The sequence below is a fragment of the Xiphophorus couchianus genome, chromosome 5, assembly GCF_001444195.1.
Source record: "Xiphophorus couchianus chromosome 5, X_couchianus-1.0, whole genome shotgun sequence".
NCBI classification, from domain to species: domain Eukaryota; kingdom Metazoa; phylum Chordata; class Actinopteri; order Cyprinodontiformes; family Poeciliidae; genus Xiphophorus; species Xiphophorus couchianus.
Window position 1 is genome coordinate 14,882,800 of NC_040232.1, and position 14,349 is coordinate 14,897,148.

At 38.0% G+C, this 14,349-nt stretch overlaps 1 protein-coding gene across 2 annotated transcripts in view; it reads right to left on the reverse strand.

Annotated features, from left to right (window-relative positions):
• The window catches only part of dlc1 (DLC1 Rho GTPase activating protein), an 81,933-nt gene that overhangs the window by 33,964 nt on the left and 33,620 nt on the right, over nucleotides 1-14,349 (reverse strand). The window contains exon 1 of one of the 2 annotated variants that reach the window (XM_028016734.1): nucleotides 13,227-13,538. The exons of the other annotated variant lie outside the window; for it this stretch is intronic. Coding sequence (XP_027872535.1) covers nucleotides 13,227-13,356 — 130 coding nt within the window. The 5' untranslated portion in view covers nucleotides 13,357-13,538. Of the gene's footprint in view, nucleotides 1-13,226; nucleotides 13,539-14,349 lie in introns of those variants that run through there. 2 annotated transcript variants of the gene reach the window in all.

The window sequence follows — 14,349 nt, forward strand, 5'->3', positions numbered from 1 at the left end:
TGTGAGGAACTTTTCTTTATTAGACAAGGAAACACATGAATATGGATAGAGATAAATGAAGGCTGTGCTGGAAGACTGGGGTTGACTGACACTTTTGAAAACTGTGCATAATTTTCCTACTTTGTGTTGGTCTAGCACATAAAATTCCAATTGGAAATTATGGTTCTAAAAATGTGATTTTAGAATACATTCTGTGTTCTAAAAAGTGTTGTAAGGCAGGACAATGATTCCCAGCTCTGACCCAATTTAAATGATTGATTTCCAGGACCTCCTCAAGTGCTTCTTCTCTATTTTGCTTCAAGTGTGCTTCAGTTCAAGACTGCCAAAACACAACAGGAAAGCAGAGAACATCCAGCCAGTATTGTCTGATTCCTCACGTGACAACCTTGACCTACTAATCTCTGTATAGACATGGTATTCCCAAGGCAATTGCCTCATGCGCTTAGTAAACACAGAGACTCATTTGGAAACAGTTTCTTTTTTGCTTCTGTGCAAGCCAACATTTGCATGTGTGATATTTTTCAAGGAGTAGGCAGAGAGTCAACAATGAGGGGTTTTGATATGATTATGAAGGGGCTTCATTCAGTTGAAAGTCTAAATATTTATCTGTATACATAGCTGACCCCAATACAGCATGCAGGAATCGAAGGAATGTAAAAAATTAGGCTATGTGTAAATAAACAGACTGAACTTAGGGTAGGTGTTGCTGTATAAGGAGAGAGGAAGATAAGCACTGGATTGACCCTTTTTAGTTCAACTTATTTTTTCTTCAATTTCTACAATTTTACATGCTTTGTATCAGTTTTGGTTTTAGCATCTAGCAGATGTTGAACATTCTTCCTTTTCTTGAATAATATTCAGAAGATATTAGTGCCTCATTCTTACCACCGTTTCTTTATTTTCCCAATCTTTCTCTCGCTCGTTCTCTCTTTCTTTCTTCCTTTCTTTCTTAGAAAGATGTGGTTGGTTTATTTACTCTGCAAACTAATAGATGGCACCGACATATCTTAGGGTGGAGACATTGGGTGATGAACAGGAGCCTCAGTGAGACCTGTGGCTTCCCCCTCATCCGTCTGCTTTCCATTGGTCCCAGGAGGATGGTATCTCTGCTCCCAAGTGTGGAGGAGGACTAATTCCCTCCAGCTGGAGTTTGGGCAGGAGAGACTGAGCAACCGTATTTTCAACTGTCTCGGGTTTGGATTGCTTTGACCCTCGCTCAGTGTATTTATTTTGCAAGCAGCAAATGTCAATGAATGGATAGAAAACACGAAGCAGTAAATCTATAGAAATACCTGAGAATTAAATGCTATGTACTATAAATGTGATAAAATAATCAAAACTTTTCTCAGGTTTAATGGAGAGGTAGTAATTGTTGCTGATTCAAACATGTGTTTCAACAGACAAACGATAAGCATCTGGCAAAATTCATGGCCTCATGAATTTTTATTTAAACTCAAGGTGTAAATTTGTCATTTGTTCCAGTCTGCAAAGGCCTGTCAGGTCCTTTCAAAGGAAAGTCATTAAATCCTGCAGGATTTTAACAATGAACAACAAACAGTGGAAAATACATTGAGTTACAGAAATACCCAATTTTTAATACTTCTTTTTTAATAAATCTTATAGTACTAAATATTCTTGGATAAAGTAGTTCCAGTACCAGTTGAGAACTAGGGTATAACTTACAACCAAAATGTTTCATTTGACCATAAGCACTGCGGTACGGACAGAATTGATGCAACAACGGTTACTGCTGGTTCAAAGGAAAGGATAATGTGAATAGACATGCAACATAAACTATGACACATTGTAAAACCCAAACCTGTAGGGAACAATATTATTTTAAAGAATAAGACATTAGTCAAGAAAGCAGAAGAATTTCAAAATCATTTGTCTCCATTTGTAAATTCTCCCTGCTACTTCATCACTTACAAATTATCCCTGAGGGAAATTACCCGTGATTTAGTCCCTTAGTCTTTCCTGATGTGCAGCTTACAAAAATAAGAAAGTTTGATAAATTGCTCAAAGTGTCATAATCAGAAAACAGCCTACGGGAAAAACAGAGCGAAACGGAAACATAGTAGGAATGTGAGATTTTTTAGGTTTTGAAATTACTCTTAAAAAACAATGTTGACAATGAATGTTGAGGCCTGAGAGTGCCAGGATTTTCTAGGTCATGTCTCACTGCGTTTATATTAAAAGAGACACTTAAATGTTACACTTGGCAGCTATGTTGACCCTGCAGACAGAAAGACAAAAAGCGTTAAGGACTCAACATGTTTACTCATAATTAGGGTTTAAATGGACACTATCTGAATAGAGGAAAGATGTCATAAACTGTCCAAAGCCTATTTTGAAGTACATTTTACATCTATTATAAGTTTGTCATACAACATGATGTGTCAGGTAGCAAATGGAAAATGTGTGATCTGTCAGGGCAGTTAGGCTAATTAATGCTGGACCTGTATAAAGTTCGCTGACCCTGACCTCGCCCACACATGCAAAAAACACATTAAGTTGTCAAAGTGTCACTTTGCCTACAAGCTAGTGCTAAGTGCCCCAGTACTTCTATTATTCTCCCTGTAAAGAGTTAAATTAGAGGCTGACTGGGACACAGAGTGTGACAACACTCAGCCAGTGGCCTTGTAGCCACCCATTCAGAGCGCCAAAGGGGTTAGCATCCCAGAGTGACTGCAAGGTGAAGGGTCACTCCCAACACCTTTTTTATTCTGGAGGATATATGAACAATTGTCGACTGATCAGTCAAAAGGCAGATTATGTTCAATCTGTAGTGTGGGGTCTTCAGTGAAGAGAACCCAATAAGTCGGAAAGCGAAAGGGATGTTGGGAATCATAACGGCTGCGTTATCAAGGAAGTAGCAGGTAATCTTTGGTGCATGTTGGTGTTCCTACTACAGTTCAAAGTTTCATAATGATTGGGTAAATAAGTCCACCAAGGAATGAAAATATGGCCATTGCCCTGTTGAGCTGAGGTGTATTTTGTGTTTGAACTATTATAATAGGGAGTTATAAGGGTTTTTTGAGGGGGTATCAAGTATTTGTGTATTTTAGCGATTCACAGGTGGCTGTGGTTCCCAACTCCTGCAAATACCGGGGGTCCACTGTACTTTTTTGCCTATAGCCTTGTTTATACAGACATGCCTTTATAACCAACTAGTGGTGTTATCCAGGTGTTGTTACTATAAAATATTGCCTCAGTTGCCAGGAAGTTGAGCTCTTAGCATGTCATGACAGTCATGAGACTGCCATTCAGCACCAGTGTCTTTAGTGAGCAGTTTGAGTTGAATTTTAAAGACAAACTGTAAGCACTATGAGCAGTTTTGGCTGATTAATCACAAAAACCAAAATTCATATCCTGTCATCACATTTGACTGTTTCTTTACGTTCAAACAAATATTTAAACTTTTCTGACAACCTTTAAGGTAAGGAACTACATAGTTTTTGAGAATATAGTGAATGTATGAAATAAATTGTGACAGAGCATGAAAGTGATGTGTTTTAAATCAGTTTGTGGAATACCAGGAGTAACAGTGGAGTTAGAAAATGTGTTGATGTTTCTGTTGCATCTGAGAGACTGTAGCTGCTGTCTCTCAGCAGGTTTACTACTTTTACTAACATGGTGTTCTGCACATACAGTACAGACCAAATGTTTGGACACACCTTCTAATTCAATGGGTTTTCTTTATTTTCATGACTATTTATAAGGCAAGAAATCCCACTTATTAACCTGACAGGGCACGCCTATGAAGTGAAAACCATTTCAGGTGACTACCTCTTGAAGCTCATCAAGAAAATGCAGAGTGTGTGCAAAGCAGTAATCACCTCAAAAGGTTGCTACTTTGAAGAAACTAGAATATAAGGGGTATTTTCAGTTGTTTTACACTTTTTTGTTTAGTGCATATTTCCACATGTGTTATTCATAGTTTTGATGCCTTCAGTGTGAATCTACTATGTCAATAGTCATGAAAATAAAGGAAACTCATTGAATTAAAAGGTGTGTCCAAACTTTTGGACTGTACTGTATAATCAACTATAATGTGGCGTTTTTTTAATGTGGCATATCCGACAGACGCCATCGTTGTTTACATGCTACTTTTCACTAATATATTTCTGTGATCAAAAACATCACCTAAGGATTAGCCTGTCACCTCCAGTAGACTAACTCAGTAAATTAAAAATGGCTGACCCACTGAGACTGCTTTGCCATGCTAAAATGAGCAGACATCCAGGAAATGAAAGCCCACCGGAGAGTAAACAAACAACAGACCATGAGATCAGGAACCCGGAGAGGCAGTTAAGTCACCAGAGATGAGGATGTTTTAATGGGGCTCTAAAACTTGGCTTAAGTACTCCATCTGGAATAGATTGTGTCAAAATGCGCTTGTTTAACAGCTAATGATGAGTGACGAGTCACTCTACCCACGCCTCATCGTTGTAGACTATGCTTTTATCAACACAAACATTGGCCTTGTCTTTTTAATCCCAAAAACAATGATTCACACCCCTTGAATTTTTTATCACATTTTATCAAGTTACAGCCACAAACCTTATTGCAAGTTATTTTATTAGAATTTAATTTAATAGACTACAAAAACATATTCAAAGATATTCATGTGTTCAAATGGGCCGGTCAAAGTCCAGACTTAAATCCACTCAAAAGACCCACACAAAACTTAATTGATACTGTGTTACTTCCGACTGAGTTTCAGCTATGTTGGAAAGAAGAATGTGCAAAGATTTCACTTTCTACATACTGTATGTAAAGTTGATAAATACGTACCTCAAAAGTCTTGCAGTTGTAACTGCAACAAAAGATAGTTCTGCAAAGTATTGTCTATGAAGCATTTTTAAATTGCATATTATTTTTCTTCTACTTCATAATTGGGGCCTACTTTCCAAAATTCCTGTAAAAAATACAGCTGTTGCAGATGTAACATCAAAAAAGGAGACAGTTCAGGGGGTATGAAGACTTTTGCAAACCACTTTATACAAACAGACTTACACACTGACTATCAAGAAATCCTCAAAGCTCTAGTTACAATGTGTGCCATTCGTGTGAACATAAGCATGCCACTTCCTGGTCTTCTTTTGCCTGATCTGTTCTTACAACTGTGTTCAAAACATCTGAAACCAGCTTAAATGTGTGCAAATGTGATCACTCATTTTTGACACTTTCAATTTTCACACCGTATCTTTGTACTCTGCATTTTAATCAAAAACACATTCCATTGGTATGATCAAATACATTTGCCATAAGAATGGTAAACGAGGGCTTCTGAAAACTCAACTATTTTTTTTTCCCAGAAGTGGCCTCTATTCCTATGTTTGATGTCCTGAAAAAACACAATCCTAAGTAATCACTAAAACGCAAACTAGTCACACGTTTTCCAGAAAATATTAATCACAATCAAGCTTTGTATTCTTTTCACAGTTTTACGTTGTTTTCAGACATTCAGCACAAGATGTTATTGCTTTTCTTTTTAACTGCTTGCTCTACATTCCTCACTCATGTGCCTTATCCCCCCGGGGTCTCTTAGTCGACAACTCATGACTTTCCTCTAATAAAAGCATCCTTGCAGTATTGATTAAAGCTGGAGACGCAGCCTCTCCACAGTGATTCAAACTAATAAAGACGGCCCTGTCTACACAACAGCACTGCTCCACACAGCTCTCATAAATTTCTGCTGACGAATGAAGCAAGAGTCTATGAGTCTCTGAAAAACTGCAGCATGAAATGAATATTGAGACTGCAGAGAAATCAATAATTTGCCTAAATATTTGGAACAGCGTTTTTGGATTGCTAAATCTGGAGTTCTGTGAATGTTTGCACTGCAAGAATCTACTCTCCATCAGCACATAATGTTAGTAGACTCATGCAATAAAGAGATTCCTTGTTCTAGTTGGGTTTTTATTCTGCTGTTTGGGTCACTGAGTAAGTCAAGTGAGGGGGACTGAAGAAGTGAAGCATGCACTGTGAAGGGAACAAGAGGAAGTCAAGAGGGCTACTGGGCAATCCTGCTGAAAGTGTCTGACATCCTTCTATGTTTCAAAAAGAAATGATAGAGAAGGGCTCTTAACCGTTTTGTTAATAGAAAACAGACAAAAATTCCAGCTAAACACAAAATTTTCATTGATTTGGCTGAAAGATATTGTTAACCAAAACATGTTCTTAATTGCGAGTTGTGTTACTCCAAAAAATAAAAGATTTGGTTCATATGGCTTTCATTCTTTCAGCTCAAAAATGTCTCCTGTGATTTTCGTTTTCATTAAATGAAATGAGAAAGAAATGAGACACCTATCAATAAAAAACAGATGGATCTTTTAGGTCATAAGTCAGAAAGCAACCCAGTGCTCCAACAAGAGAAAGTGCAGAAAGATGGAAGGAGAGGGAGCGCTTTGCAGCAGGCAAAGCAAACAAGTTTGGCTCAAGCTTGTTGGAGTCACTGAGTTTAGCAAAACATTCCTGAGTCTTTGAAACAAGTGGCCTTGTGAGACAGACACAAGAGGGCTTTAAATCACCCAACAGGAGCAGGGCTGAAAGACTCTAACTCTGTCATAAATATCTCAAGAGTTTTACCTGCATGTCAAGTTAAACGACTACCAGTTAAACTGCAAATGTTGGTTGAAAGGTGTACCACATTGATGTGATAAGTAATGAGAGATAACATGCTACTAATGACAGTCAGAGTTTAGCATCTTGTGAACCAGGTGATAAAAGGTCAAAATTTTATTAGGATGTCAAGTGTCAACAGGTAACATAAAACAATGCACCAGTCATGTTGATTATCCCTTTTTTTCAGATCTGTTCTGAAAAAACAAAGTAGTTTTATTTTTCTGCTCCAGTCCAACTTTCAGAGGTGCTATTTGATGCAATATTTGGTCTCAAACATTACAGCTGAGCTATTCTGAAGCCAATTTGCCCATTATTACAGCTAAAATAGATATATTTATAATTAAATTGCGTAATCTTATGTCTAATAGGTGTATTCATGTTAAAGTAACATGTATGCTTTTTGATAGCCTTCGAATTATTATATGCTTTACACTCACAGAGACATGGTGCTTTAAAGACTCTTTTCAACCTTTTGAACGCAACACACTTCCGTGCTGAGACGCACGAGTGCTTAATAAAATCTCTGGCACAAACTGAGTCGACAGATAAGCAAAAGATGCTCTTGGCCTATTTGTTCAAAACCTCATGACTGGGATGTGATGCAGTCGCTGTGGAAGAGACGATGGAGCATTTGGTAAAATAATAAAGAGGTGTACTATTTTTAGACAAACTTGACCTAAATGTCAAAGCATCCTGAAATGTGACTCTCTAAGAGGGGAGCTGGTGCCTTGGAGAAACATCACAAGCTTTTCTGAAGAGTGAATCACATAAAACGTTCAGAGGAACAAGAAAAAGTCAGAAAACTGAAGTTTGAGGTAACACTGCTCATCTAATTGCAGTGACAACCAAAGGGACAAAACAGACTGAACATGCGGTTGTGAGAGTTGATTTGCTTTAAAGAGGAAATAGATGCTGCACCAGGACCTGATTGACATTAACAAGGGCCAAATGTGATGGCAAAGCATTTGCAAAATAGCAAATCATCTGGAATATTTATGCAGTGGTTTCAACTGGACTGGTTTTAAGAACCAGAAGTTCATTTTGGAAATGGCCCCATTCTGACTAGTATTTAGCTTGAGTAATTTCTAACTAATTTGTGCTTCTCCCATTACATCATGGGGATGAATATCATATTCATTTCAACTTTCAATGATGGATTTTGATCTTTTTATTCCTTTCAAAGGCTGCTTTGATGTGTTTTGATCACAGTGCTACACTTAGCAGTTGGTACGTTGTTCTTAGGCTGAGAGTATTTCCTCGACCTCTCCAAACACACTTCTTACAATCCTTGTCTTCACCTCATCGCATTAATTTTTTCTCCAGAACACATTTGGATTCCCCTTATGGGTGGCTAACAGTCCCAGTCTAACTTGAAGGCATCAGTTTTGACGGAGGTGCTTCTTTCTGGCTAGGCAATTTTTTTTGTCTATGGCAACATAAAATTGGCTTCAATGGGTTTGGTCCTTGGTGATTTTAAGAATATTGTTGAAAATCCTAACCCATTTCTCTGTGGCTGAAGTTGATAATTTGGGTTATATGGTTAAAACCTGGACATAATTTGATGTTTTAGCAATGTTCTAACAATTATTGACATCAAAAAGGGTTTTGGAATGTAAACAACAAGGTAATATTGTCCTTCTGACATGGTCTCAACAGCAACCCTGTTGACAAAATAAGCTTAAATGATTAACAGCTAATGATGGAAGGAAAATAATACATTTTCAATGGCTACATTTTTTTGATAAGAAGAGGACGTTATCCTGCAAAGTTCATCTTAGGAACTTGGTAAGTTTTCAGTTTCCATCTTTAACCAGTTTTCAGTTGAGTATCTTTAACCAAGTATTAGTTAGGGTGTATGCCTGTATCTGAGCCTTTACCTGTAATATCAGTCTTGTGTGGATTAGAGAAGATTGGTGATTAATTAAAACTTTCACTGCACTGTGGTATCTACCAGAAGACAGTGAGTAGCAAAGCAAGATGTTATTTTCCTCTAATAAAACCACCACGTACTGTACAACAGTGCACTTTGATTCTGTTTGTATTTGCTTGTTCAATAATCACGCACTGACAAAGTGGTGAACTTATGCAGAGCTACCAACCACAAGGTCTTCCACAAGACCTTCCACTTTTCAGTCCAGTTGAATAAAAAAACTAATATTTTTTTTCCCGTTAATAGAGAACGCAAAGTAATTCACCAATCCTGGTTTTGTGTTTCAAGATTTTATAGGACCAGCAGAACAAGTTTCATAATAGAGATTCTTCTCTTGACAAACTGAAGCAGTGATAAATTCTAAAGTCTTGCTATGAAATCATATTCTTTTGGCTTATTTGTCACATGGCTGCTTGCTGTGTTTTTCTTTCTCTGAGACCTCTGCTGATGTCACTCCGGTGTGCCCCTTCTGAGTTCCTCTTTTGGCCTCCTTCTACCATGAAATTATCCTGCTGGGTTGCTGTATGGTCCTGCAGGGCCTAACAGACCCATAACAACTGTGTGGTCTAGCAAAAGAAGGGTGCGAGCAGACCGGAACATGTTCACGGGCCTCCCCTGACCTACACACAATAGCTGGGTTGCTACTTAATAATCACCTTTTCATGCACAAATTGTCTTTGGTTCTTAAATATGTTTAAGCAATAGAGCAATTGTCATACTGAAGTCTCTTCTGCTGTAGATTGGTCTCCACAATGATTCTTCAAAATGAATTGAACACTGCCTCTGTTTTCAGAGGGTCTACTGCTAAATCATTCAGTTCTGAGATGCATCAGACTGCAAGACGTCAACACACTGCCAGTGTAATCTACAGGATGTTGTTCAAGTGAAGACAAGTTGTGACTTGTGTTGACTTGTTATAGAGTTAAAGGAACTACTTGTTCCTGAAAACATGTTGAAAACATTTTCCAATTATCCGACTATGGCCGGATAAAAAGAGACCCAGCTGTAAATGTTTATTATCTACAAAAAATTAATTTGAGAAAATACTCTGAATTGACAATGATAAGTACATCTTCAAGGATGGCTTCATGCACACGAGGTCTTCAGGAAATCATTGGCAGATGGAGATAAGGATTGCATTAGGTGATATATGGACAATGGCAAACAACTTTTTGTGAAGTAGTGACTGCCTTGCCAACTACCTAAATGGCAGCCCAGCTGGTTGAGGTGTCAGAGTGAGGACACACAGAATATGGTATGCTTATAAACAGAGGTAGATAGTAGAGATAGTGTCGCATAACCTAAGACATGGCTTTCTGCTGCTGAAGTCTGCACATTGAATAACAGGATGGATTATTTACAGCTGGAAATACACATTCAATATGTCCACCCACAAGTATGAGTTTTTGTTTTGGACAATTTCAAAAGCAGTGCAAGCGAGGCTAACACCAGTTATCTGGTCTATTGCAAAAGTACTTGAGACTACAACCACCCATACTGCCAGTTGGGTCACAGTATTAGTCTCCATACTAACATCTAGTTTGTATGGATACCAAATAGCGACCAATGAATAGATGCTGCTGACAAAGGAATTACCCTAAATTTTTATGCAAGTCCCCTGACTCTTGGACATCAAGATACTTTTAGGTGTTTCTTTTCTCTTCTTAAGGAAGACTCAACTTCAGCAATATCCACTGGACAATAGCAACCCATTTTCTTTCCAATGAATATATCTGACTTGAACTCACTGGCTACTTCATTACTACCAGATTCTACCCCCTTTTTTCTTTTAGAAAATTTAACAAGGTGTTCTCCTTCACATAACTGCCACTCACTCACTGCACATTTCACCTCTTTATGGGACCATTCTCTGTATACCTGAGAGAAAGTCATGTTCGAAAATCCCAGTAGATCAGCACTTTCTGAAATAATCAGAGCAGTCTGTCTGGCACCACATTCAAAGTCACCTTTCTTCGCCATTCTGGTGCTTGGTATGTCTTTAAACCCTGATGTCTAAAAACACTCCTGTTTCAGCCCGAGTTGCTATTTATATTTACAATCAGTTAAGCAGATAAGTGTTTATGAAAAGATAACAAAATATTCGTTGTTGTTGTAACAATGTTAACTTGAAAACACTGAGATAAAACAGAACATATATCCAGTAGGCAGAAAGTCCAGAAATCAGTTATACTTTTTAATTTGATTACCAAAACATCTAATTTTCTTTCACTAATTACCGACTTCAACAGAGACCTACACAATGTTCAGGTCACAGATGTGGTTTTAGTGCATGCTGAGTGCCAAGCAGGGGTGGAAAAAGCCTGTCAGCACAAGTGGCAAGGAGGGCATTCAAGCTGAGTGTTGCTGACATAATTCAGTAAGCAGTTTCTGAACATCCTGTACTGAGTGTTGCTGTGTGTGAAAAATCAAAAGCTCTATCTGTCTATTCCTTCCCGACACTCAAATCATTCACACCTCTAAATTAATTTTAAAACACTCTGGTTGATCAACGTGGATCAGCCCTAGTTCTATGTTAAATTTAGACATATAGGCTATTGCCATGCATGATAAACGAACAACTGCACAATATTCTAAATGTGTTGGTGTATGGTGAGCAAAAAATAAACTGATTTGAACAAAAGATGTGTATGTAAACATCATTTTGCACAGTAATGTAGGTACTCATTAGTATCTCTCTGGAAGGACACACCCTAACCCTTTAGGAAAGTTGTCTGTACATATGCTGAGGAAGTTGTGGTATCTTAGAAAATGTATTTATGGATTTCCGCTGCCTAAAGAGGCTAAAAAAAGAGAATGAATGAGGACAATAGCTTGGTGAATAAGTCATCTCTCTCATCTTTAAGTGCACAAAGACCGGTGTGAAAACTGGGACTTGTTAGTGCACATACTCAGAGTTCTTCAGAGCATATTTCTCCCTGTGGCTGTAAACATGATTCAGTTTGTGATGGACTCATAGGGATGACAAGACCAAGGAAAGGAAACATGGCTATTGGGTTTCAGGATGAGTCAAACTGCACAGGACTAACATGAAGTCCTTGAAAGCAAACACTCATGTTTCAATTTTTTTAATATAGCTACCAATAAGCCTAAAGTGTGTGCTGAAAAGACAGAGAATCAAAAATATAATATACCAACAATATTCAAAGTCACAATTTTGTATCCTTTGTACCATATCTGACTTTCTGGAGTAAAAAAAATAAAGAAATCTGCAACAGGACATTTTGTACCAATCATGGGTCTGTTTGTACCTGTCAGGGGATTTTTCTTACCAGTTTTGACAACAAAAGTAATTCTCTATATGTTCCTCAACATATAGAGAATATATTTACCAGGAAGATAAATAAACTAAATAATACATCAAGTTTGAGCATTTTGGTCACCATTTCTTTCAGAGTATGTAAATGCTTAGAAACCAAATAAGAACTGATAACTGACACGCAATGTTATAAATACATAAGAAAAAATGTCTTGTTTACAGTTAAGAAATGGAGGAAGGGAGGTATAAACTTTGTAACATGTAGATCTGAAATGCAGATACCAATTGTTAGAATGGTGAATGGAGTTGTGATAATTGGATCAACAAGTCTATCCCACTTTTGCTTAATTGTAAAAGGCTGTAAATATTGGATTCACGGCATCAGGCTACCCTGAGCTGGGATGGCATAAGTTCTGATTTCTGCAGAAATGTAAACATTCTGAACCTCAGCATTTTCTCTCTAATCCTGAATCTAAAAAGATAAACTGTTTTCTATATCTTTGTTATGTGGTCATGAAAACAAATCAACTCACCAATAAATTTCCACAAACTCAAAAGGAAATATTTGATCATGGAATTGTGGCTGCTTCATTTTTTTTAATCACATTAAAGTGAGACAAGCAACATCACACTGAAACTTCAAAGTATTTCTGTAAGTATTTATGACCTGCTTCTACTAACTTTAAATGGCCACCAGTATTGCTGAGAGCATATAATTCTGGATTCATTTGGAAATTTTTGTACCCTTCATTGAATGCAAATCTATAAGCACTTAAACTTGTGTTGAGGATGATGAAATTTCATAATAAAACTTCTGCAATCTGCCATCCCAAAGGATGGCTGGTGGTCTCTTCTCAAACTTCTCTGAAAGTGCCTGATGCGTTTGATCTCAGCCATCTGGAGCCAACATAAAAAGCATTTCTGTAGCTAACTCTGTCCTCCAGCTGCTGCTCTTAGTGATATATATTATTAAGAGGTAAGCTAACCAGAGAGCTGGGTACTCTGGTGTAATGGATGTCTATCTGGTTCATAAGTTAAACATGGTCCAAACCACACCTAAAGCATTTGCAGGAAGGCTGGTCACAGGCAAAAAAAGTCAATACTGCTCGTCTACAGGCACTGACAGGGAAAATAAACTCTAGGAATGAATTACAAAGTTACCAAAATAGGAATGAAAACATCTTCAGATTCCACACCCCATCTATTAAAAGATACAAATCTGCTGATTTATTGATATTTTTGTCAGTTTATTTGACAAAACAACTTAAAAGGTATCTTTTCATTTCTTACAATGACAAAGCAGTTTTTTTTTTTCCATACGGCAGATATTTTAACATTACATACACATGCTAAAACAATAACACCTGCCATCTGAGCCTATGTTCTTACCTGCAAGTCGACTTTCTCGGGTGGGCTTGCTGAGCATATCTAGAGCTTTGCTGGTGGATGACCTGATGTGGTCACTGAAGGACCTCTGCAGCAGCAGCAGCCTTATAGACCGAGACATATCAACGAGCATCCGCCCTAAGCTTACCTACGCCACACTCCTTCCCACACCTGTTCCTGATGAGATTGATTTTCCACGACAGATCCACTTTGCTCCTCTGCTACACTTTTCTAGCCCTAATATACATATGTTGATATTTGCCTTTTTGTATTATCTCCCCCTTTCTGGTTCTGTAGCAAGCTTATTTCAGTGTCCTTCTCCACCGCCCAGTCTCTGCTTTGTCGGAGTCCAGCCTGTACACTCCAGTCTGCTGCAGCAAGCATCAGTGCAGTAACTGCTGGGACACATCCAGCCAGTGCTGCAACGTTCTCATATTCTATTCTGCCAGCATGTGTGTCTGGGAGAGTGTGTGAGTATATGTGTGTGGAAGTGCTTTTTTAAATACAAGCTCCAGTGCTCTCTGCGAATATCTGAGTAGTTCACAGTCACGACTAGCGTTTTATCTCAACCCTCGCTCTCTTCTTATTTTGACTCTGTTCTTCATCAGATTCATCTTCACATATCAGCTCTTCTTTTTCCAGCACAGGTAGGTACATCAAAGCCAGTTATATAAGTGAATTCTGTGGCAGTCTGTTTGTTGAGAAGCTCCACCTGTCCAGGTCCATTTGCTCCAAAAGACAAGTCAAACCGATCAAGGACAAGAAAACTAAGAAGGATCCTTTCAGAACTGTAAATTATAAAGGCCTTAAAAAAAGCTAAATATAGAGTTTCGACAACTGTGAAGCTCAAGGGTTTTAATCTACACTATGTTTCAACTTATGCTATGTACTTTAATTCTGACTGAAACATGCTGTGCTCACCCACTAAGTAATAAACACAAGCTCATGTGCTGATAGTTCTTGTGAAACTCAACTGCACTGTAACCATTATGTAACAAAAGCATTTAAGTTTCTAAGACGGACAAAATCGACACAATGGAATCCATTAGTGCTGCGGAGTTGATCGGATAATGCTGATTTAGCCTCTATTAGGAAAGCCGGGTTCTCTGGGGTTTATGAGAAAGCC